The sequence below is a fragment of the Anneissia japonica genome, unplaced genomic scaffold, assembly GCF_011630105.1.
Source record: "Anneissia japonica isolate Jap-2015-1 unplaced genomic scaffold, ASM1163010v1 scaffold288197_len338424_cov179, whole genome shotgun sequence".
Taxonomy (NCBI): domain Eukaryota; kingdom Metazoa; phylum Echinodermata; class Crinoidea; order Comatulida; family Comatulidae; genus Anneissia; species Anneissia japonica.
In genome coordinates this window covers 30,171-56,601 of record NW_022741702.1, presented here as the reverse complement: position 1 = coordinate 56,601, position 26,431 = coordinate 30,171, and the positions used below count along the sequence as shown (strand labels likewise).

The 26,431-nt window shown below is 33.0% G+C and overlaps 2 protein-coding genes across 3 annotated transcripts in view; one reads left to right on the top strand and one right to left on the bottom strand.

The window, feature by feature from the left end:
* Positions 1 to 576: 576 nt before the first annotated feature.
* LOC117118901 (sec1 family domain-containing protein 2-like) lies at positions 577 to 13,361 on the bottom strand. The gene is made up of 14 exons (XM_033263631.1): positions 13,192 to 13,361; positions 11,440 to 11,626; positions 10,715 to 10,936; positions 9,663 to 9,800; positions 9,041 to 9,121; positions 8,431 to 8,562; positions 7,004 to 7,186; positions 5,913 to 6,037; positions 4,641 to 4,835; positions 4,093 to 4,250; positions 3,532 to 3,622; positions 2,902 to 3,057; positions 1,764 to 1,890; positions 577 to 1,326 (listed from the first exon to the last, which is right to left on the bottom strand). The coding sequence occupies exons 2-14, from the start codon at positions 11,611 to 11,613 to the stop codon at positions 1,246 to 1,248; spliced, it is 1,863 nt and encodes a 620-aa protein (XP_033119522.1). The 5' UTR covers positions 11,614 to 11,626; positions 13,192 to 13,361; the 3' UTR covers positions 577 to 1,245.
* Positions 13,362 to 18,693: 5,332 nt separating this feature from the next.
* The window catches only part of LOC117118905 (plancitoxin-1-like), a 15,581-nt gene continuing 7,843 nt past the window's right edge, over positions 18,694 to 26,431 (top strand). The window contains exons 1-2 of one of the 2 annotated variants that reach the window (XM_033263635.1): positions 18,694 to 20,862; positions 23,476 to 23,659. In XM_033263635.1, coding sequence (XP_033119526.1) covers positions 20,756 to 20,862; positions 23,476 to 23,659 — 291 coding nt within the window. In that variant the 5' untranslated portion in view covers positions 18,694 to 20,755. The remainder of the gene's footprint in view (positions 20,863 to 23,475; positions 23,660 to 26,431) is intronic. The other variant, XM_033263634.1, reaches the window with a different exon arrangement.

The window sequence follows — 26,431 nt, the reverse complement described above, 5'->3', positions numbered from 1 at the left end:
GAACAAATGCAGTAAGTTATTGTGATGACGGTGTTTTAACCATAAATCACCGCCATCGTCATCTGTGTTCGTAGGTTTTTGAATCCAAGTTAAATTTTTCTTATTCTTTTTTCTATATAGGCCTATTCTTTTTTACTGTAATATGGACAATCTTGATTCCAAAATAAAATATTTGATTTCATTTGATTAACATGAAGTTTCTCACAGTTTCGGGCAGGCACCTAAAATGCTCCTACAAAAATTGGTTATGTGCATTGGGTTATTACAAGGTTCGTTACTAAATAGCTAAATTGGTTCAGACTAAAGGGGTACTTCCTGTACATTAAAAAAATAGAAGATATTTTAATTATTCTACAAAAGCAATTTTCAATGTGAAGGAGAAAGAAAAAACTCTACTTACTGGGGTATAGGAGAGGATTTTTCTTCTTTAGAATTTATGGGCTATGTAGGAGTTGACAGTACCCCTATAAACACCCTGAGTACAGGGTCTGTCATGTCTTATCCAAATTTTAAGAACACACACACCCACACACATGATGTAGCAGCAGTATAAATTACGAAGGCATGGCCACAGAATAATAATAATAATGTATTTCATTTATTCAGTTTGGTAGCATTTCAACACAATAATGTATACACCTTACCATTAAATACTTCTTTAATCTAAATTCTTGGTACACATAGGAATATGTAAAACTATTGTTTTGTATACCAATGAATCTACATAATTTCAGTTTAGCTGTACAATACATTAAATGGTATTTTTAGTTATTTACTCAGATTACCAATTTCTTTTTGGACAACTACATTGCACATATCTCAGGTTTCAACTGCGTTCTAATGTAGGCGTCTATCATACTTTTAACAATTTTCGTTAGCAACAACATGCTTTCATAAGCTTTAACGTAGCAGTTGTGCGATGTGACATAATAAACCGTTAGATGTTAACTCATTAAATATATTCAAAATTAACAATGTTCCCGATTGAATTTTTCAGGACTTTTAAGTATGTTATTATGTATATATTTCAGCAACATATTCGGCAAAAAATAATTTCTGTTGCAATTAGTTCTGGGTTCATTATAATATTGTCACAGATTAAATGGACTAAAATAGCAAGTTAAAAATTATAATTTGATTAAATATTTTAATAGTACTCATATAAGAAGTATAATTACGATAAAAACAATAATTTAAATTAAGCAAAAATATAATAATATAGATATTATTATGAACAGTTTAGCATTAAAAATTATTGGAATTGTTGCTGAAGACCATATCAACAACATCAGTTGGTTTAAGCAAACATGTACTTCCAAGAAGAATCTGCAACAAAAACAGAAGAAACCTTATTACTATCAATATTAACACAAAATTATCAATATTTCAAACTACTGTAGTTAATTTGCACAGCAACTTATATTCATCATTGTTCATTAACCATTAACCATTATTTAAACATTAAATAAATTCATTGAATCCAATAACAAGTAAGTGTAAGGGTCTTTTTTTGATGATCCAAATATTTTTTATTTTTCTAAATTTTTATTTTATTTTAAATATCAAGTATGTGTAAGAATGGTGTTAACTTACCCACAATCATATTGGCACTTATGCATAAGCCTTAATTGCTAGAAGCAGGTTAACACCATTCTTACAATTATTTGATATTTGGATCATCAAAAAAAGACCTTATACTTAGCTTAACTGTAAACAATATAAATGAGTTTGTGACTTCATTTAATGAGATTGAACAAACACACCTCTTGACTTGTTTTTGCAGAAACTTCATTGATAGCTCGGACTTCAGAACATGTTACTCCTCCAATCACATAGATGATTAAGAGTGGGTGGTCACTTGGGCGTGGCTTACTCACATTCATAAACAGTCTAATAAAATAATATATGATATTTAATTGATATATTTTTTGGGTATAAATTTATAAGCTAAAAACCGGAAACTACACTTTCATATTTGAATTTCTTAATTTGTTAGGGTGAAGAAAAGGTCTAGTTGTGTTAGTTTGCTATATCATAATAATAGAAATGTCCACTGTGTGGACAAAAGCTAGAGCTAACAGTTGCTATTGTTAGTTTTTAAAGTGCTGAAATTTGTCATTTCTTATAATATTTTTTATGTATTTAACTAAGTTATTAATTTAGAATTGGATGAGAAAAAGAAAATTTCATTGTCAACTAACAAATAGTTAAATAATCTATGTAAAAAAATTTGTTCTTGTGTGTTTCTGGTTGTAAGTATAACAGCTTCTTTTATTCTTTTATTTATGAGAAATTCAAAATATAATTTTTGAGGTTTTCCTGATTTTTTGCTGGCAGACAGTATAAACAGTGATCTTTAAGGTTTTGTGAAACATACTGCAATTTCCTTGGTAAAAACAAGAAAGGTAAAAAGTGAAATGAAAAGAAAATATGGAGCAAATAAGGATAATCAGAATGAAAAAAAAATAAGACCAAGAGAGACAAGTATCTTTCAAAAATAAAGGTGTACATAGATTAAAATAAAATAATATAATTATAGTTAATATCATATTATGACCATAAGGGTTATAAGTTTATCAATAACTTTGCTACTACTATATCATATGAACTATTAATTAATCAATGACATTAAACTAATTACGAACTCATAGATATTTAACTAGATGTAAACAAATGTTGGTTATTTCGCTAACTGGTTTCATCTGGTTTCCAATATATATGTTCAATAGAGAAAATTTCATCAAGTAAACAAATACTCACTTATTTGTGGATGACAGTTGATCTATCCGACAAAGCCCAACTGACAGTTGGGCAAATACTTTCCACAAATGAAATGAATATCGGTTTACTTGATGAAATTTTCTCTGTTGGTTATATTAAAAAAAAATATGGAGGTCAAACCTGAAACTAGTTTTGATTCGATCCCGCAGCCCTGTTGATCTGTGCTGTAAATCTGGCAAGTCAGGTTTTGAAGGATCTACAATTTGCTCAGCTAAGTCTTGCAACAAAGGTTTATAGGTAGATGGAAAAGCTTTATTGCCGTCATGAATAACATTTCTAATAACAAAATTAAAATAATATACTATATTTCCTTTTACATGCAAAATTACAAAAAGTAAGTGATGTTGGTCTATAATTGGAATAATTTGAATGAACCAATATGTCAGTTTCTTTTTACAGGAAATCTACCTTAAAAACAATGGAATTGTTCGACCTAGGCAGAACAATGTTAATTAACAGACCTTAAACGACCGATTGTCAGAGTGTGAAGGGGTCGTCATTTAAAAAATTCTGTCACAGAATTGCATCAGCCAATGACCTACAGGCTTTTGAGTATTGAGATGGGTGCTGTTAAGGTGGAGCACTCGATGAATGATGAAGATTTAGTTGGCAAATTGAGGTGAAATGTGGTGAATTGAAACTACTTGACCACAACTTTTTGCCAAGCAAATTTCTAGTCAACAAGTAACCTGGGGCACAAGCTTTTTTTTGTTGTTTTTTCTATTGGATGAATCAATAAAAGATAATTACCTGAATTGCTTTAAGTGGTCCCTTGTCATTCCAATTGCATTCAACTTGTTAAAGATATCATCAACTCCTCTTGAGTCATTTTCACACCCTACTTTAAAGAAAACCAAACAAACTGTTAGTACATCAAAATCTGAATATATTTTAAATTTAATTAACTATCTAAATTAATTAAAATGATCTTTTGATATTTTTATATTATTATTACAGCATAAATAAACACTATAAAATTATCAATAAAATTGTTAATGTTTGTTATCACTACTATAGCATAAATTTACTAACTATTCAAACATTTTAACAACTTAGATTTGCAATTCAGTTTCTCAACAGCAACGAATTATTTTATGTATATATTTGATGTGAATAAGGATACCAAGATATATAACATTAAATTATTTAATATTCCTGGTACATTGAAATAAAACAAAACACAATGAGAAAAATAATTGGATTTTCTCCTGGCTATATTCACCAGCAGAAGAGTCATATATGGTAATCATTTTTCAAAATGTATTAGGTTGGTGTTTCACAATGAAAAAAAAAAATCCAAATCCAAATTACCAAAATAAGGATGTGAAGAATCAGCTTGGTGAATTTTTAATATATAGTTTAACAATAACTGTTGCAGTTCTTCTTCCTCATCCTTTGATACGACACTGTTGCCGTGTAGTGAATAAAGATGAATAAGATTTCGCAGCAGATCTTCTGCATTAAATTGCCTGGAAAATATTAAATTACCACAGTACATTCATAAATGCATTTAAATAATACTCAGCCATTATTTTTGACTGTTTAACAGGCAAACACAAAAACTTATTTAAGAACATTGTGAATGTTGCATTTAGTGAAAAGGATATGTCAGAATATATTAGGGAGCTTTCGTTTACACGACGATGGCAGGACCTAGAACCTAACGACGTCACTAAAAGTCATCTGGAAGAACTTTAAGTTCTCTTCGTCGCGTGGATTCTAAGACGCAATTTGGCCAAATTTATGTATGCAGACAATATAGGACACCCGGTAGGATGCAAGGGTGATTCTGCTCTAGCGTCGCATCGTCAAACAAATCAAAAGCTCATTATCATCAACACACTGTTGCAGCAACGTACCTATCTTGTTTGCTGTATGCATCATGCAGATGAGTGTATGGCCTACTATCTTCAAAGTTTGATGAACTTTGTATTATCATTTTTTCTAGAAATTGATGCTTCTCATATTGCTCATGTTGTAAGGCTTGTAGACAACCAACACTAAGCTGCAGTAACCCACAGTTCCTTTCAAATACCTCAGGAGTTTTCTCAACACTATAACAATAGAAATGTCTTAAAATGTACTCGCTTTAATATATGCAAATGTAGACAATGTAAAATAGGTAATGATTTCTCATATCCCAATACTGTAGTTAGTTTGGTTTGATTTTTGGGTGTGTAATGGGTTTGCTAACATAAAATGATAACTGAATACATTTGTAAAGCATGGATCTCCAGTGAACACCAGCAGTGATTCTGTCAATGGATCCGACAGCCATGTGTCTTCTCTGAAAGACGGCTATTACAACAGTGACAGTAACAGGGTTAAGGTTTGGACCATTTGCTCTGACTTGTTTACTTATTATTACTAATTTAACTAATATTGATGCATTTTTGTTTACAGATTTAACAAAGAATTTGTATTAATATGTAAAACTGATTTTCTGTACCGATACGTTTGCTTCACCGATATAACTAGCATATTGATGCATTTCCTTTTACTGATACTGATTTGCTTTACTGACTTACCTTAAAAATAGTGTTGCACTGAATAATTTATAGTCTGTATAGGTGTAATTTTGCCCTACCTGACGTGGAAATGTACTGAATACTCAGTACATTTGAAAACAATTGCGAAAAAAATCACAAGTTGTTCTCAGGTGGGACTCGAACCCACGATCTCCAGATCACTAGCCTGTCATCATACCTCTAGACCACCGAGCTTGCGCCTGATGGTCAGGGTTGAATTCGAGTCCAAGTAAGCAGCAGGTACTGCAGTTTTGATAGTAGTTGTTATTGTCGTGATGGAATAATAGACAATAACTGGATTTGTGTCAGGAGAATCCCGACTATAACTTATAGTCTGCTTAAGCTTAGATTCCATACAATCGCTACACTGTCGCCATGGTGTTTTCAGTGCAATCGTTGTACAGCATAACAGTCCCCGATGCAAGCGGGAAGACACCCCGATTCGACCGACCAATAGCATCACCGAAAGCTGTTGGCGATAGCGTGTAGTGATGGTATGGAAACAAAGCTTTAGACTTTTACTGCTTAAACTCTTGACTAATTACTAATTGTATTGGTTCATTTGCATTAGCTTATTTTGATGCCAGTGAGAATTGTACGTACCTAAACACATTCAGATTCGACTTCAGTAGTTCAACTCCTCTTCCCATTTTCATTGAAGCTTTTGAATGTAGTTTTTCCTTTGTTATAAGATCAACAATTTGCCGATTCACCTCCATTAAACTTTCCTTGAAAACAATCATTTCATGTATTTTTTAGTCAAATTATTATCTAGCATTCTTTCTATTCACTATTGCAATCTACCATTGTACTTTTCAATTAAAATATATACTGTAGTCAGGGGACCTAACAGGTGCAGTAGTAAGCCGAGGTAAATCCAAAAGATGCAAAGAGTACTTGCATGCCTTTTTCAATTGTTGTGTTTGTCCAAAAATGGATTAAAATTTCTACTTTCAGGTATTTACTGTATATGTTTCCTTTCAACGATAATGCATCGTGTTATACGATAACACAATAATAAAGTGCGACTTAGTGGGCCCAATTAAGGCGTCTGCAGGCAGAGAGGTCAAGTAGGTTGAGGTGTTTTGGACATTACCAGAAGCAAGAGCCTTAGGTATATAAGGCCAGTTAGGTTTAAACAAACAAATGTTGTCCAAAATGAATGGCAATGCTAAAAGTGCATTTATTGCAATATACACATGAATCATCAGTATAGGTTTATATACCATGCTGTTCCAGCCTCCTTTACCACAAAACCCGACTTATCCACGAAAACTCGGGAAATCAAACCAGGGTCTCTTATCATAGCTAATTACACTCTAATTATCAGGAAGGCTAGACCATGGTACATGAAGGGTTATCGCGGCTGGGAAAGTCATTATCTCAGAAGGGTGCTGCCATAGCAATAAACGATCAATTCATACTGAGTTAATATATAATTTCAATTCAAACATGGAATTGAATATTTTAATTTTTTAGCTTATATCAGACAATACATCTTTAATGAAAAATATAGAAAATGATTTAAATGTGCCAAAATATCTTATCTAGAGAACAACTGATGACTACTGTATAAAGAAATATCCAATATTTAAGGCTAATTTATTGTTAACAAATTATGCAATGTCTTGAGGAAATGTTCTTACATCCAAAATTATCTTATTTAAAATGCTTCATTTATAAATCTTATACACAAACACATACCTTTCAGCAGAACACAGCATAGACATGTCAATAGCGACATCATTTTTATGTCCTTGCAGTCTTGGTAACAATCCAAATATTTTGTCCGCTAAAGTTTCGTGTGAATGGCTGACAGAACCAGCAAGGTCTAGAGTTCTGTCAACAACAACTAATGCTGCTCTGTTCACTGCAGACTGAGATATAGAATGTTTGAAATACCAGAAAAAATTGTACTCAAATTTATCAAATTCTTAAATAGAAATAACTGTTAATATTGCAATACTGTATCAATTAAAATCAACTGATTCTTTTTTAAACAAATGCACAGAAACGTTGTTTTTTGTGTTAAATAATAATAATAATAATAATAATAATAATAATAATAATAATAATAATAATAATAATATCAAATATTAATTACATAACATCTAAGGGTCTGCGCTCTATTTTCTGTCATACATAATCATTCCCCACACCTCAATAGTTATTATCGACTACTCTTGGGTGAAGACAAAAAAGAAACACTTCCTCCCCAAATAACACAATAAATATGCCCCAGACATACTCAATCAAAACTTACCACCTAAAAGATATGTTCTCTTAATTTTGAATATGGGTGTTTTTGCAAGGGAACTGCATTTCTTTTAAAAATTTTTATATAAATGATAAAAGCGTTTTCATTGTTTGCACAAAATACAAAACATTTTTAAAAATTACTATCTTACAAGAAGAGTCCTTCAGAACAAAATCAAATTTATAAAAAAGACAGGATAAGACAGGACCAAATAAATTATACAGAAAAAGAAACTATTTGTTATAAAACAACCAATGGCAATGAAAACATACACAAAATATATAGGACTGTTGTTAAACAATTTGCTACATGAAAACATCTGTACCTTAATCTTAAACTAATTTATGGATTTTCTGTGTGTATATCACTGGATTGCTCATTGGCTGGTGTTAGTGAGGCCACCGACGCTATGTTGGGAGGCCTAGGTGACGTATCATTTTAGACAAGTTTCTTTTGGTATTTGTTTAAATTATTGTTAAAAATAACAATTCTTGCAAAACTTTTAAATAATAAATTTGAATTTAAAGTACTGATTATTATCATCTATCTACTTGATGTGACTTTTTATGCAGTTTAAGAAAGCGCAAACAAAGTAAATAAAGAGTCGCGTCTAGTGGTTAGATGGTTTGAAAAAAATTCCTACGTTAAATTTAAATTTATTATTGAAAAATAGTGCAAGAATCGTTATTTTTAACTATAGTTTAAGAAAATGCCAAAAGAAACTTTTCTAAACTGGTACGTCACTTAGGCCCTCCAACATGGCGTTGGAGGCCTCACTTTTTTCTGTACCAGGATTGGCCGATGAGCAATCCAACTTTTATAGTAGAGATCAGTGGTGTATATTTTAATGTATACTGTACATACCCTTCTTCTTAATTTTGCTGATGATAGAGCTGCTAATTCTGTGGCTATCAGTTGGCTGGTTGGACCAATACAGTAGATGTCTTCATTAATTTCCAACCTCTCACATAAATTATCAAGTGATACAATTAACATCTATAATTGGAAGAGACATCATATTGAAATATTTTTGTCAGAATTAAATCTGAATAGCTCAAGATAAAGCAAAGAACCATTTACATAATGTTAATAAATTAGTATTAACAATAATAATTAATAGTTATAATTATAAATAATGTTAATAATAAGTGATAATGCTAAGCTATAATAATTATCACTTTTATCATTAATGTTTAATTATAATAAATAATGTTAAAGCTGAAATATTGACAAGGTTTCCTACAACTGCATGAGAAAATGTTTTATATAGGAAATGACATACTTTTAAAGATACATAGTAGGATCATTGCGAAGCAAAAAAAACATTATAAATCAAATCCAAAAGGACTAGGTTTGAAGCATGTAAAGTACGGACTGAGTGCAAATGAGTTAACATGAATCTCACTTTTTATTAAATAATACTAACAATTAAAGCATAATTATAATAAAACAAATAGAAATACTCATACTTAACCTTGAATTTGGCCTGTAAATCAAGTGGTAGCATCTCAAAATGGACATCATTTACAATATCGATCATATCATCTTCACAAACCTTAAAGTAAATGAGAACAAAAAAATAATGCTACTTAACTCCAGTTTTGCACTCCAAAACAATACTAAGCAATGAACAATTTTACCATTCCTATTTAGCATGCTGCTGATAACAATTTGGCTTCTCTACCATCTACTGAAAAAATTAAACATTCAAGAAGGAAAACACTAAAACAAAATCATGTCACCAACGTGTCTGGTTTGATTCAACTGTGTTTGCGAGTGAGCGTGAGTGTATCTAAATAATTTTTCATTAGCAATAAACTGATTTTATACGCTTTAACGCAAGGCTGACTGGACTATTCACTGCAAACACTAGCTAAAACTGGACCATACATTAGCCAATGCTATCAATATTATAACATCTAAAAAGTACAGAAACTGACTGAATCTGAGTTTTGAAATCTGTGATTGAAAGTTGAATATAATGCACTAAAATTTGCAATCATATAGAAAATTTGGTATAAGAAAATAAATCTGGCATTTACTGTAGTTTGATTGATGAAATTATCATAGGAATTGAAGGTTAAAATAATACCAACCTTTGGAGATAAACCTTTGAACTTTCTAATGTCTGTTACCAGCATAGGAAATAAGTCTGACAATGATGGCATCAGAAACAGGTTTGATGTGATACTGAACTCCATTAACGGTAGAAAGCATACATCACAGGTAGCTTGCTATTTGATAATAAATAAAAAAAAATTTAAAATTTACTGAATGAAAATGTAAATAATCTGGGGAAAAAATAGACATAGTTATATGGTCATTCCGACTCACTTAGCCAGAAGTTTCAGACTTCACTAATCCAGAGATATAGCTCCTACGAAATTATAGGAGCTATTTTCAGAATCAAAAAGAGGTGAATGGCCATAACTCAAGAACCACTTGGAAGTTGAAATTTTGGATTCTTACTTTGGACATAAGGCATTTTTTACACTATTCTGGTCAAGGTATTAAAGACATAAAATACAAACATAAACTTATAACTGATAAGGTATTTACCCACCAACCATAAGATATTGACTATAAACATACACCATTGTAGACATCAACATCAGTATCAATAGTAAACAAAAAAATAACATCTAAAATACCAACATACATCATTATAATTTACTGGTCACAAAATAACATCAGCTATTAAAAATTTAAAGTATACCTATTTTTCAGAAAAATGAATAATCTCTCTATTTGTCATGTGAACATATAACTCTATAAAATGCATTGGACACAGTCACTAGCATCTATGCTGATATCATTATTCACTTATTCATCACCTCTGTGAGAAAACAATACCACAATCAACCACAAAAATAAAGAATAAGAAATTACTGTACCCGTTACTATAGTACAGGGGTCCCAAGTGGGAAGAAATTACTTACGGGAGATCTGGTTTAGTGAGATTTCTTAACAAATCTCTAAACATGCCAAAAATTATGCATTTGGGGGAGATTGGTTATTTTTTTGGGAGATCTTGCTTGCGAGAGGCCGTCCTCAACTTTTGTGAGACTTGGGATCCCTGGTATTATATTAATAGAAAAATCCCAAATTAAACTACAAGAAAGAAAAATCTCATTTTCCATTAGCTTACCATATTATTCATGTAGTACTGAATACGCTGCTGAATTTGATCAAATGCTATGTTTTTATCTGCAGTTTCGTCCTTAGCGAGTACAGCAGGCTTGGTACTGCTGATGACAGTACACTCATGAAAACTGCTAGCTTTCACTATGTCATATACCGTTTCTTGTACATTATCAAGGAGCAAATTACTCAATACAAACACAGCCTTCTTATCACCATCATCACCACACTAAAAAAGAGGGTATTTATTAATACAAAAATTACAGTACAGTACTGCATAGTAGAGAAATAAAAATACACTGTTATTAAAGATCTCTGTATTAATATAGTAAAATGTTCATAGAATGCTGCTGATGTGTAGCAGCTGTTCAGAATGACATAACTGGCACTTGTGTAACATTTAACATTTGAAGACCTGAAATTGTATTATCTTAATTAATAAAACACATGAATTCATAACTTTGTATATATATGGATGGAGGGTTAAAATTGACAAAAATTAGGGATGGAGGAGAATGGTGGGTGATGTAGCCAGAGAGAAAACATTGGTTCTATAGGATTATGTGTATAATTAAAAAAGTTTTTTGCATGCAGCTATTATTGCTACAGTATCTTTATTCTCAGGAACCTTTAGCAACCCCCCCCCACCCCCAACATCTCCTGACTGTGCCACTGAATGGGATTTGATGAAGACCATTTTATTAGTTACTAAAAGTCTGTATATTTTAATACCTCAAATGCGGTGAAATCTTTAATATTGGTTGCTCCTGCATCAAAAACAGCATTAACTCCAATAGACCAATGGAGACATTCAGCACTGATGTTGTCTAAAAACAGGACAGCATTCGATACATGACGTAACATCATATCCCATGATGCCTTCTGGCTCTTTCGCAAACAATCCATACTCACTGCAAGTCTGATAAATTATAAAAATGAAAAATGACTATAGACTCATTAAAAGCAAGTACAGTATAAACTCACCCAGTGGACTTAACAGAGACAGAACTCCCAGGAAGGAAAACCAAAAAGATATTTTTTACATATTAATAGACTCTAAAATCGATTATAATAAGCCTTTGAAAACTCTAAATTGTGACCCAAGCTCACAAAAGGGCTGTAAACTCGCACTGCACTGTATTGAGAAACAAGCCTCCATAGCCAGAATAGGCCGTAGAACGTGAATTTTGTGTAAATTGGGTTTTTCTGTAATAAATAAAGTGTAACTATTAATCTTAATATTCCTGAAGTTTGAGTTTAAATAAGAGGTAAAATTTAGCCATTTTCGAATGGAGGCTAGTGAAAAATGAATAGAAAACTGCCGCAAATAAAACCATTTTTCTCAAACCTTGATTTAAGAAAGTTGACGATTATTCAAACAGTCATAACTTTGCTTCCCGACACCTGATTGAGTTAATTTAACTGTCATTTTAAAGTAAATGATATGTTCTATGCCATTATAACAAAAACTCATTTTGGCCTGAGGACTAGTTTACAGCCCTTTTGTGAGCTTGGGTCACAATTTATTATATTTTTAGGGTCTTCCCACCCTAGACCACTTTTGAAAGGTTTCTAGTGACGAATGACCACGCCCACTTTGTTCTTGTCAGCTCCCCCCGTTGGGACCGTGGACCCCCGTCGGAAAAATCCTGGTACCGCCACTGAGAATAATCACTATGATTACATCAGCCTATAAAGCTAATTCCACCTATCTTTATTAACCATCCTTAAAATCCACTCATTATATAGAGTTTACTTTTTAAAGTGACTACTGTATCACCCACCCTAATTTTTCTAGAAACCCTAAATATCAACTGTAAAGATTTTTAATTGCGTGGAGGATATCTCAAAAATCAGCTTAATTTTCTATGCCAAATTTTTGCGCGGAGGATACATTCCCTATGCAGGCTAAAAATTATGTTAAACATCACTTGCCATGCTGTTATCCGACTTCAATTCTCTTCAGAGAAAATACATGGACATTTCAAGACGCAGGAGTAATTATAGTGAATGATTACACCGTACATTCAGTGGTTAATTGGAAGGAAAGTAAATTGTTGATAGGCCTGGGCCTAGGATGTACTGCTTACCCAGGGAGGATACTAATAATAATATATAGGGTGTAAATTATTAATAAATAAAATGTAGGGCTAAATAGTAAAGAGAGACATTGTCATATGAGATGAGAGACATTGTCATTGTCATTGACATTACTGAGGGCCTTACTAGCTACCTAGGCCTACTAGTGGTACTGTACTAAACTAGCTAAAGACAGGTCTAGCCATTCCCACCACTCACTGTACTACCGAATTATTATAGCTTGCCTAGCCTAGGCCTACAGAGGCCTCCCTAGGCCTTAGAAGGAGGTTAGGGAGACCTCTGTAGGAGGAATACACATCCCTGCTACTATACAATTTAGGTTAAGGCCTAGCCTACTTTTCCTACACATAAAATGTTGAAAAACACGAAATATTCCTTGCTCACTTTGACTAGGCCTACTTATTTATATGATACACTGTAAATCTGGATGGACAACTCAATGTTGTCTCATCACGAATCATCGTCAGTCTTGCTGCATTTACTACAATACAACTGCTACAGTAGCAGTGACACCACGTCGCACACCAGGTCACACCAAAGGTAATTTTTTCCGGCAGCCGGGCCCGCAGCCGGGTAAATAAAAAAGTGTTTTACGACCGACAGGTGGATCGATCATAATTGTGTTTTTGAAATATTTACCACAAAATAATATAATGTTATCAGACCACACAGAATCCTATAATATGAGTTTTAATTATTTAGATAAATAAAGAGGCCTAGCCAAAATAATTTCACAAATCAACGAGGTCATAATCATGAGAAAACGATAAAATCGTTTTTCCATAATTATGACGTAATTTGATTTGATTTGTGAAATTATTTTGTTATGGTAGGCCCTATACATGGTAAATCGTTATCGAACCGTGCTGGTGTGAAAAGTTCTTTTATTTTCTATATGAACAAGTTGCTTTATCGTTGAACGTTATCGCCATAGTGTAAAGGCTTTGAAACTGCAAAAAAAAAAAAAAAAAAAAAAAAAATCAATTTTGTTTCAATAATTATTTTATAAGTAACCACCCTAAAATTTGTGTTGTAGGCCTACTACAGCTCCTCACAATCATTTACATAGATTTAATCTCATTCACTCCTATCTTAAAAAGCATCGAGTACTGGTACAATGGTAATGGTAATGGTGGGATATTTGTAGTGCGCCTTCCACAATAAAATCGTCTCAAGGCGCCGAAAAAAGGGTAGGACCAAGAATTTAAAAGAAATTAAATTATATTATATCTTATGTTAAAGAGCCTATATTAATCAGAATATTTTTTATTTATAATACACCAAATACTTGGCTCCAACTTGTATGCGAGATATCAAACCAATTAAGAGGAACTGACCTTTACTAACTGTTTTGTTAGTAAAGGTCAGTCAAATTAATTGCTTTGATAAATAGAAAATTCACACATCGTATCTACACACCAAATGAATAGTTTCAATAGTCCTATTAAAATTAATATTTTCAATAAATCTGATGCAAATACTGTATCAAAAAATACAGGTACAGTACGCATTCAGTGATGTCATTGTTTATCAGCTTTTATCGAAAAATAAATAGAAAATTCTCCCATCGTAGGCCTATCTACACACCAAATGAATAGATTTAACATTTTCAATAAATCTGATGCAAATATCAAAATATAAGTACGGTACGCATACAGTGATGCCACTGTTTATCAGCTTTTATAAAAAAAAATAACGTTAAACTGAACTAACATACGTTTTAGGGGCCGATCATTTGAACCTAGCTTCAGCCTTCAACTACGGACATGTAGGCCTATCGTCTGCATATTTCACATATGAAAGCATTTGGAATGATTATCAACAACAGAGAATCACTTGATCGCCTATGCTAAAAACGAGTGATGAAAGAGCACATCCTTGAAGAGCACCTGTATTGCACATAAGTTTACTGAAAGTCTTACTACAGTATTGCATTTTATACTACCAGAGATCTAATTTGGGGTTAACATCTATAGCTTTTAACTTACAGTATTTACTAATAAGTGGGGCTGAGAGCCCCCCACTCCCCTCTATTTTGAATTCCTGGATCTGCCAAAATGGTCCGGGGGCATATGTCGAAAAAAATGGGCTCCCGTGGGATTTTTGTGATCATTTTAGTTTTTATGGAATATATACTTTGAAGTATGCTGAATCCAATAAAATGAGTCGCCAATTTTTTTACGCACATCTTCATATGCAAATTAGGTCTGAAAATGTAGGGTAATTATATCTTGATAATCACTTGTCGTAGAAAGTTGATTCTTTCTTAAAGTTGTTCAGAACATGCATGTTTCTATTTATCCTAATGAAACATTTTCTTCAAAAATGACCGGAAGTGCCATTTTGCCGACCTTATTAGCATAAATATGCAAATTAGGGGTGGAAATATAGGGAACTGTATCTAGAAAACTACTTTTTGCAGCAAAATGTTTAAAACATGCATATTTATATTTACTATAATAGACAATTTTCTCTACAAATGACCGGAAATTGCGTTTTTGACCTTTGACCTCAACTTTGCGTGAATTTAATATCTTGGCAACCACTGATCGTACAGAGTTGCTTTTTGTAACAAAATATTTACAATATGCACATTTATACTCTAACAGAATAATTTCTCAATATCAACCAGAAACTTTTTATTGACCTTTGACCTATCGTTGCAGTATATAGGCCAATTTTATATGTATATATATACCTATTGATGATTTATGGTCGAAAGTATTATTACAACAATTGTATTATTACTTGAATATACATATATAGGCCTATATATATGTATATATATATATACATATATATATATATACATATATATATATATATATATATATATATATATAAATCATTAAAGAAAGGTAAATACGTTGTTCGAATAAAGGACATAATAATACATCGTGTACCAAGGCTCTCAACGAATGTAGTCCTGTAAATAACGAATAAAGAAATTGTGTAATAAACTGCCTCTGGCGGGACTCGAACCTGCGACCTCTCGCTTTTATATATACACGCACACACACAAACACACACACACACACACATATATATATATATCTGATATAAATATACTCCAGATGATGAAATGGCGTTGCCATCTCTACCGTATACACAGAGGTACCGTATCTTGGTGCCAGTATGCTGGGCTAGCTCCGGTAGCTGTCACCTAAGAAAATCTAACTACCGTGCATTATAAATTTAATCATTTATGGAGCATTTAAAGAGGTACCGTATGTCTAAAGACTGTACTGATTCACGAACAATTGTCAAGGCTAACAAATTAATCAGGGCTCGCAGAATCGCCTGCCCGACGTCCCAGGGCAACCAAATATCTGCGTCGGGCAACTAAAAATAAATAGGGTGCGTCCCGACGGGCAACCTCTCTATCATCTTTTTGTAACATAATATTCTGTTAAAATGTTAATAAAATGTTCATAATTATCACAGGGTTTCTCACCTCGCAGGTCATCCCTGTCCGTCTCTCAAATTTCCGACCGGCATCTAAACTGCGCCATTTTTTACAAAGACTTTTTCAACCTTAGAAACATAATTAAACACAAAATACTTTGCTAAAAAATCAAGGGCTTTTAACTGTAAACGCCCTATTCATTGAGAAAATAACAGTAGAAGTACACATTCCCATGGTTACGTTGATTTTTAATTAAAAGTCTTGCAGATAGGCCCACAATATACTCATTTATACAGAATGAGTGTGCACGTCTTTGAAAGAAAAAAGGTTTAACAACTGTTAAAACACACAACAGAAATGATTTTATTATGATGATCAATGACTAAATTAAAATGACATGTAAGAAGTGAAAGTACAAAAAAGCAACACTTCGCTAAAATACAGCTGAACTACTGAAACCATGGCACATATTGGTATCGCTCAACAAGGCAGTCGGCTATTCCCTCCTTGGGGGGGGGGGGGGGAGAGCAGTAGCGCGTTTACATTCCTGAAGGCGGCGTTCAAAGAATCAGATCAGACACTACCGCGTCTACATATCTGAGTTGGCGGCGTTTAAAGAATAAGACTATTGTATGTGACTGACCTTGTGTCTGCTTCTCCTGATCGTGGGAACCTACTTGTGTGGGAACGTTTCTCACTCTAATTCACTGTTACTAGGCAATTTGCAGTAATGCCAACTGGTGGTATACGGTATATGCTATTTCAAACAGTTTCCTTCCGTTCATGACGAAGTCAGAGCATCAATACAAAACTAAGTGAATTCATTTTATTTCTGAACGGGACCGGTAGCGGCAGGATTTGGCTGATGGGGGTACGATGTCTCCGACGGGGTGGGCAGCGAGAGCGTAAGTGGGCGTGGCCGGGATGTCGCTGAAAGTTTCTGGGTTGAAAACCCGGAAATTACGAAAATTTCAAAGGCTTATTTTAATCGATTTTAGTTTCTTCTAATATATCATAAAAATACATAACTTTTTCTCCCCCCCCCCCTCCCCCGATGAATTGTTTTTCTTCTCGACCGGGGATACAGATCGTTTCGGCTAATATATCATAAAAATACATAACTTTTTCTTCCCCGCCCCGCCCCCCGTTTTTCTTCTCGACCGGGGATACCGATCGTTTCGGTAGAAAAGTCAGTTTGTTTGTAAATAATTTTCAACCACAACAGCTTGGTTGCCAAGCTATTACAATCACGCAAAGTTGAGGTCAAAGGTCAAAAACACAATTTCCGGTCATTTCTAGAGAAAATTGTCCATTATAGTAAATATAAATATGCATGTTTTAAACATTTTGCTGCAAAAAGCAACTCTGTACGACCAGCGGTTTTCAAGATATAGCTCCCTATATTTCCACCCCTAATTTGCATATTTATGCTAATAAGGTCGGCAAAATGGCACTTCCGGTAATTTTTGAAGAAAATGTTCCATTAGGCTAAATAGAAACATGTATGTTCTGAACAACCTGAAGAAAGAAGCAACTTTCTACGACATGTGGTTACCAAGATATAAGTACCCTACATTTTCAGACCTAATTTGCATATTTCAGTTAATTTGCATATGAAGATGAGCGTAAAAAAATTGGCGACTCATTTTATTCGATTCAGCATACTTCAAAGTATATAATTAAAAAAAAAATGATCACGAAATTCCCACGGGATGACATAAGCCACCGGACTAAAAGGATACAAAATTAAATGCCGATGACAGAAAGATGAAGAGAAGAGCAAAACAGATTCTAACAATACTCCTTTTTCTCTTATATGTGTATGTATGAGAACGTTAATTGTATAATTCTCAATTTGGTTTCTGGGGCGCGTTAGAGGGAATAAACAGCCCCTACAATGTCTGTGTCGCACAGGGAGGGGGAAGGGATTTCTGCCTGTGAAATTATACCATAAGTTGGCGTAAATTTAAACTTTTATTTAAGAATTTGAAAATATTAGTCTCGTCAAAATCAAGTTTTGTTGGGTCTAATAACTATCAAATAACATTTACGTGTATTGTGTGCAATTAATGTGACTCAGTGATTGTAATGTCTAGGCCTACATACCACCACGCCACTGGTCGATATTGCAAAAGAAATGCATTACAATACATTACAACTCGATCCACAATAAGCTGCAGCTGTTTCCCATTTATACAATACTGTACTACAATGCTCGTAACTGAAATTTAGTAAATACACTAAAAAATACCCTGAAACCCAGGGGCGGATGCAGAATTTTCTGTTAGTGGTAGGAGGGCTACCGAAATTTTCTGATTACTGTAGATGGTTTGAATCAACACGCCCCACCATGTGAGTGTGGTCCCCTCATGATGCGGGTGTCTAAATTGTTCTTCTATTGTTTTATTGTGAATTATAGCTTCATGTCAAAATTGGAAGAATATTCATTAAAAGCAATTGTGAGGTAACATGTAGGCTACATTAAAGATAACTACAGCATGCACTTATGATTTATGTTTTATTTCTGCTGATGAAATAATAAAACAATTAATTTAAATATTTAATTTATATTTTTATAATGCACATTATTAAAAAAAATGTTAAAATCAAATGGATATTGCAGAAGACTGCTAACAAAAAATTATAATTTTGCATAATGATTTCTATGCACCATGTGATAATAAATGATTATAGTAGTAATAATAATAATAATAGTGTGTTTATCATCTTTTACACATGCTAAGCATTGAATACTTTTTTCTTTTCCTTTAATTAAATATCGGCTACATACAACGTTACACAATACAGTAACTAACGACAGTTTATATTTGGTGTATTTCAACAATAATATAATAATAATAATAATAATAATAATAAGCCAATTTAGACTTATATGAAAACTTCAAGATAACTATCTATCAACTGTCGACAAAGCGGACATGCTCCCTGATCCACCACTTCCATTTGTAACACTTGTTCTACACAATTTAGGCAAAGACACAAATGCCGGCAGGGTAGCAACAAAACACTTCTTGGTTCATCTAAGCAAATAACACAATGCTGCAACTGGATTGCTTCTTTAGAATCTGTATTTGTTGTGCTGAGATGCGTCTTTTTAGATGCTATGATACTTTCTTGAAACTCAATCTCCAAATTTCTTACGTTATTTACATTGGGCCTGGCCCTTGGCCTTCTCCTTCTTTGAATGTTATCTGTAACCCTTTGTAAATACCTACTAGCTAACGATACAGCTATATTCACACATTTAAAATAATGCAAGAAAAGAACTATAAATATAGCAATAACAACTTGCATGATTGAATACAAATTTTCATTAAGATGAAAATTTAACAGGCACATATGCAACATTGAAAAACCATATTGGATAGATATAATTATCAAGTTTAAAATCAAGGTGAACAATATCATCAGCTGCGAGGTGGTAACTATGCATATGTTGTAGACAAGTTCAACGAGGGTGTAAACAACACTATAAATCAGTAAACCAATCTTCTCGGGAATAAACGAACAGTATGAGAGTAGTCCTACAATCTCGTAAAATACATTTCTTAGCAGCAGTAGGCAAGCTGGTATGTAAACGACTGCTTGCGAAATGTATATCACAAGATTTATGAAGAAGGCGAAAATGCTTCCAATCAACACGGCGTTGACTTCGATAATAAGCTTCATCAGCCAAATAAAACAGGAAATTAGTTGAAGGCACACGAAACACAATTGATTCAGGATCGTAAATATACCGTTAAATGTCACCAAAGTCAAATACGCCATATTCAATCCTTCCCAGCACAATCAAAATGGTAAAATATAGGCTATCTTTGCAAGTAGGCCCCGGTATAGCAGCAGGATGGGTGCCTCTCGTTGCCTATACTTTGAAGGCCTAACTAGGCCAACACAACAGATTTACAACCACACGTCGCCACGTTCACGCCTCATGTACATATGCTTCCCGTCGTGTCTTTGGTCACCATAACAGATAGACATAACTAGCTATACAATTCAAGCTTTTCTTTACCGATTCAAAATATTTCATAAAAAAGAACGGAACGGAGTTCGCAGTTCCAGCCCCACCGCCGGAAGCGCTGCTTATATTTAGGGGAATTCCCGTTTTCTGAGATTAAAAGTAGCGCCCCCCTAGTAAATTTCGTCATAAATTTCGACGGTAACATTTCTGGAACAGGGAGAAATCCTTTTGTACTGGGAGGGCTAATATTATTATATTTTTACCAGAAATACGGTACTACATTCTTCTATTTATCGATATTATAATATATTTATTCAGATACAATTTTTAATATAATTAATAAAATCATCATCAGTCACAACATTTTTATTACGATTAATTACAATAAAAATAGTATCGCCAAATTCTCTCTCTCGTCGACCAATCAAATGAAAGGAAAACAAAGTACCCCTGTAAACTCCAGAGTTGCTTTAAGTTTCGCAGAATCACATCCCGTGACAGAATTAAGCATTTTCACTTCAGTAGGCTGAGTACAGCTCCATGGGCACCACGTTGTCATCATGAACTTAATGTATGTAAACGTACTCGTTGTATTTATGTTGTTATCTATCAGTTGCTGTACAGAAGCGTTAAGTTGCCTAGATCGCAGTGGTCATCCAGTTGATTGGTAAGTACAGACTTTCTTTGAAGAAAGACGACTATGATGACGTCACGACAATACAGACTAGCCATCAAAATACTGTAATTATAACAATAATAAACTCTGGATGCTCACCAGAGACTATTGTAACCACACTACTGTATAACGACTCCCTGCTTGAATGAATTAATTAGATGGTAAGGTTTGAGAAAATTCAACAACCGCATAATATATCTTGATGTTTATTTTGTTCACACTCTATTTCACTGATCCAAGGTCCTGTGTATTCATTCAAGCATGCTTTTAATTTGCAATACTTTCATTGTTTCAATGTTTGTACTTTGTATGCCTACTTTGCTGTGTCCACTGACCAGGGAGTTCAGTATACAGTAGTTCTGATTGGTGTTTAGCAATTAAATAACACATTGGTTTTGTTTTTTAAATTATTTATTTTGCATGCAGTATTAGTAAGCTATATAGAGACACTTTACTCCCCTGTTTAGCAGGCCTGCCACCCCCACCCAGTGGCGGCGCCAGTGGGGGGACAAAGGTGCTTAAGTTCCCCACCGGACAGGTCAAGCCCCCGTCGGACAGAGCTCGTTGGGCAGTCAAACCATAGAAAATACATAAATAGGCCCATACCAAGCCAACACGTCTGTCACAGTCTGAGAGTCCCGTTTCCAGCCATCCAGAGGTTGCTATTCTTAAAAAAAATCTCATTTGGGAGGGGGAACCCTCTCTCAACCCCTTGCTTTGGCTTATGATTTCAAGTCCCCCTGTCGGACAACTTAGCCCCCACCCCCTAGAAATACATCCTAGAGCCGCCACTGCCCCACCCTATTACCCCGTCAAAACTTGTTGGACTAAACAAAAGAGGAAGTATTTGATTTAATTTAGGCATAATGTAACACAAAACCTCTCGGAAGGTTAACATTCCTCCAAATTACCCTAGGTTTATGTTACTAGACCCCAACATGTCCCTGTGAAATTGTCAGACCCTATCAGTCGTATATCTTTAGCAGGCGGCCCCTGCCCCAAGTCAGGCGAATAATGGCGCCACCACTGGTGTAGATACTACAGTACAGGTATTTAATAAAACTATTGCAATGATAATTATGATCCACTGGGCTTTTACTGTATGAGGAAGTAGACTACAGATATAATCTTTCACTTTCTGTGTAACACAAATGCTTCATTTTATCTCAATAGATATATTACTTGTACCGTGATATAGGTTAAATATAGCCTGACTTTCAGTCTTAAAAAACTATTGCAATGATAATTATGATCCATTGGGCTTTTACTGTATGAGGAAGTAGACTACAGTTATATAATCTCTCACTTTCTGTGTAACACAAATGCTTCATTTTATCTCAATAGATATATTACTTGTACCGTGATATAGGTTAAATATAGCCTGACTTTCAGTCTTAAAAACTATTGCAATGATAATTATGATCCACTGGGCTTTTACTGTATGAGGAAGTAGACTACAGTTATATAATCTTACACTTTCTGTGTAACACAAATGCTTCATTGTATCTCAATAGATATATTACTTGTACCGTGATATAGGTTAAATATAGCCTGACTACATTCAGCCTTAAAATCTGGAAAACCCCCCAAATAAGCCAGTATACTTTATACATTGCTATACAAACTGCAAAAACATTCAATTGATTATAAAATTACATATTACACTTAAAAACTACATAAAGTAGAAACCACATAGTTACATGTTTTTTGTTGTTTTTTTTTTTTTTTCTGGTGAGGGAAATTGGGGAGGCCAAATACATTGTATACATTATATTTTACAGTACCTATATTATACAGCATTGTATATAATTATCATAGACTTTTTTTTTTGTTCATCCAATACAAAAAAATAATTATATATGGATCCAGATGAAATTATTCACAGATATGTAATTGTATATCTTTCAAACAGTTAATGAAAACACATGATTTATTATATGATATATTGGTTCTTGCACTAAATTGGGGTGATGCTAGCCATGTCGTTGAACTTATTTTAGATATTAAAACTTTTACATTTAATTAATTAATTAATAATAACTGTATTTATTTGACTAATTGAGTGTTCAATATTTTTTAATTATAAACTATTGAACTGTTAATTTAATTTCCAAGTTTTAATTAAATCTAATAATAATTTAGCTAATTAATAATTAGGAATATCAATTAATTTCAGTTCTTTTAATAATTGTAATACCTGTAAAATTGTAAAAATAATAATATAGGATTTTTAAAACAAATCTTTATCTCAATATTTTTTAGTTCTTAATGTTTACAGTAATGATTGTCCCTTTTTATTGATTGTAGTTTGTAAATTATCTTTGTAATTGTTGTTGCTAAATTTTCTCTTGTTTTTTAGATTTTATCCTTTATCACAGATTTTCTGTGCAATTGATGCAATTTAGTGAAATGCTGCTATGTCAAATGTTTATGTTGTTGTTTGAATAAAACCAGAATGTATATAATTCGCAAAAATATTGAAATTTGATTGTATTTTATTTGTGATGTGAACAAATTCAGCCATTAGTCATTGGCTGTTGTGTTATGGTTGTTTTTTTTCCAGAGTGAATACATTTTAAAGTGAACACTTGTTTTCCTTATTAGGTTTATTGCACTCAAGCTTTCCAAAGACAGCGACAATAACAATGAGCTGATTAGGGATGGTGTGGGGCATGTCTATATGGATGAGAATATTAAAGAATGGCAATTGTCAGATGTATCGATGAATGACAGCAGTCAGTCCATAGGCTACACACTACAGCAGATATACGACAATCCAAAATCAAAGGTCAGTTTATACAATAATTAAGGTCTCGCCACAAAATTAGACATGGTTGGAAAATCAAAAATTGAGTTAATACTAATACTGTAGCAGAAAGAAACATTAAGAAAATAAACTCAAAAGTAAACAAATCCTAAAACATTGAAATAGAACCTTCAATAAGAATTTAACGATATGTCCCATTTCGTGGTGGGAACCTCACATCTGGTACCTGAAAAGCAGATATTGCATTTTTAATATTTATATTTTTTGACATCCAATAACATCACAAGTAGACATGACACAAATTAGACACAGATTAAATGCTCATAGTAAACCATGAGTCTGTTATAGTGGATTTTCTTTTTTATTTTTTTCTGTCAGTATCTTTAATAAAAAGTTAAAATCTTATCTGTTCTTCATCTCATACTAAGTTTTTTGAAACACATAATTAAAAAAAAAAAAATTAATTTCTTAATGTTGTTAATACCTTAGTAGTTAATGTGCACTTGAGTATATCATTGTCGTAGCGCCAGTGAACATGGCATTCTTCCGTGGATATAGTTGCATTACAAATAGTAACTTCTGAAAAAAATCTGGTGTCTCAAAGAATTAGGACCTTATAGACCGTGGGTTGAGGCTCCAAAATCGTCTTAGTTTACGAATTTTGTGACCCACCGATCCGCGCTACTTGGCATTCGTACAAAAATGTCAATACTATTTTATTGAAACATAATATAATTGTCGGCAATCGTAAATTTGGGGAAACTGTAACCAAAAATGAGAATTTATCTTCAAAAAAATAATGTCGTTCACGAAAGCAGTAAACACAGCACACTTACCATACCTGTTAATCATTGATGAGACGCTATTAGCCAATCACAAACGTTCTTGTAAACTCGGTAACTAATGTAAACAATGTCGCGAGGAAAGTGACAATGTGTAGCAATTTGGACGAAAGTTCTCCGGTTTTAGTGGAATATTTCAATATGATAGAAGTATACCAGCCTTTAAATAAAATACATTGGTAATAGTTGTAAGATTTTAGATGTAGTAAATTGCATTTCCCGTCTTCTGTCGACTGTCATACCATAGTCTTTTAAGCCAAAGTCGACCGTGCTGTACTGATATATGTGTATTGTATTACTTATCTAGGCCTACATATGCATAGTAGGAATGGCAAGAAGTAATGTTCATCGACTTTGAATTCCCGTAAATATATAATATATTTTGATTCTATTTGGAATCGCTTCTATAATTAAAAAAATGTACACTTTAAAAGAAAACTGAGGCTGAATTACTTCAAAAAATAAGAACACATTGAGGCTGATGTAAAATTTCAAATGTTTTTATTTGCATGCAATGTAAATAATTAACATTAATCAGCATTTCTTGCCATGCCTGTTGATTTTTGTTTAACTGCTTGAAGACCTTGATAATATGGACTGAATTAATGAATAAAAGTAAAGCAATTGATGATTCCAATAAGGTGAAACAAATACATATTTAATATACCTCAGTTTAGCCAGTTGCATCCCATCAGCACTTTCATTATCTCTCTAATCACTCACTGGGTATATACATTTAACTACACAACAGTAAACACAAGGTTGAGAGAAGTTTATGACAAAAATCTGAACTTTTATATGAATATTATTGAAACACTGTAGCACATCATATACCTACACAGAACTGCTTTAAACATAGCTGAATATCGAGTTCAATCCAATCCACTTATAAACATATGTGTTAAATATTACAATTATATAATATTATCAATGTAGCCAACCAGCATAAACAATTTAAAAGAAACTAGAAATAATGAAAGTTTTGCTGTATTCATTATCATTTATCAGCAAGTACTGTTCTGTTAATATTTTCTTCTTTTCATATTGCATTGTAAAATACAATACAATGCAATTCAAAAAGTCAATGCAATTTTTTATAAAGAAAATAAATGTGTTGTTGATAAATGTTCATACAAGGAAAAACCTTAATAATATCTGGTAATATTTCTCAACACAGTGTATGGTACGATGTCATCAAATAGATAACAACATTCATACAAATAGTATACAGTTCCAATCTGATAAGACTACAGTACTTTCAATTGATTCAAGTCAGTTTTGATACCTATTAATTAATATATTTTTTGTTATGTTGTGTCTAAGGATTCCTATGTAGATAAAGCATACTGTACTATTAATATAATAATTTTGTTATATTCTTTTCATGAAGACATTAAAATACCAGATATTACCAGATATTAATAATATCTGGTAATATTTCACAGTGTATGGTATGATGTCATATCAAATAGATAACAACATTCATACAAACAGTATACAGTTCCAATCTGATAAGACTACAGTACTTTCAATTGATTCATGTTTCTTTCCATGGCCTGAATTGCTACCAGATCCTTATCCCTCATGTAGTGACAAGGCTTCATCCTGATTTGCAATAGCAGCCTCAAGTAATTCCACCACTCAACGTTTCACATCTTACTAATTTCTCAATGGTTTTTGCTCTATTAAAGGTACTTAATATATTATTGTCTTTTTACAAAAAAAAATACATGGGAGAACATGACTTCGACCAGGAAGCACTTCTTTAATTCTTGACTTGATGCAGAATGAGCATTTGCTTTTGCCTGTGGTTCATCCATTCACTTGATTCTGTGAAAATGAATTAAACAAACTAATTCAAAGAGCTTATCAATGCTACTGTGATGGTTTTAATGATCAAATATGTATTTAAATTGTTTCTTTTTAATCAAAGGTTGTTTTCCAAAAAAAA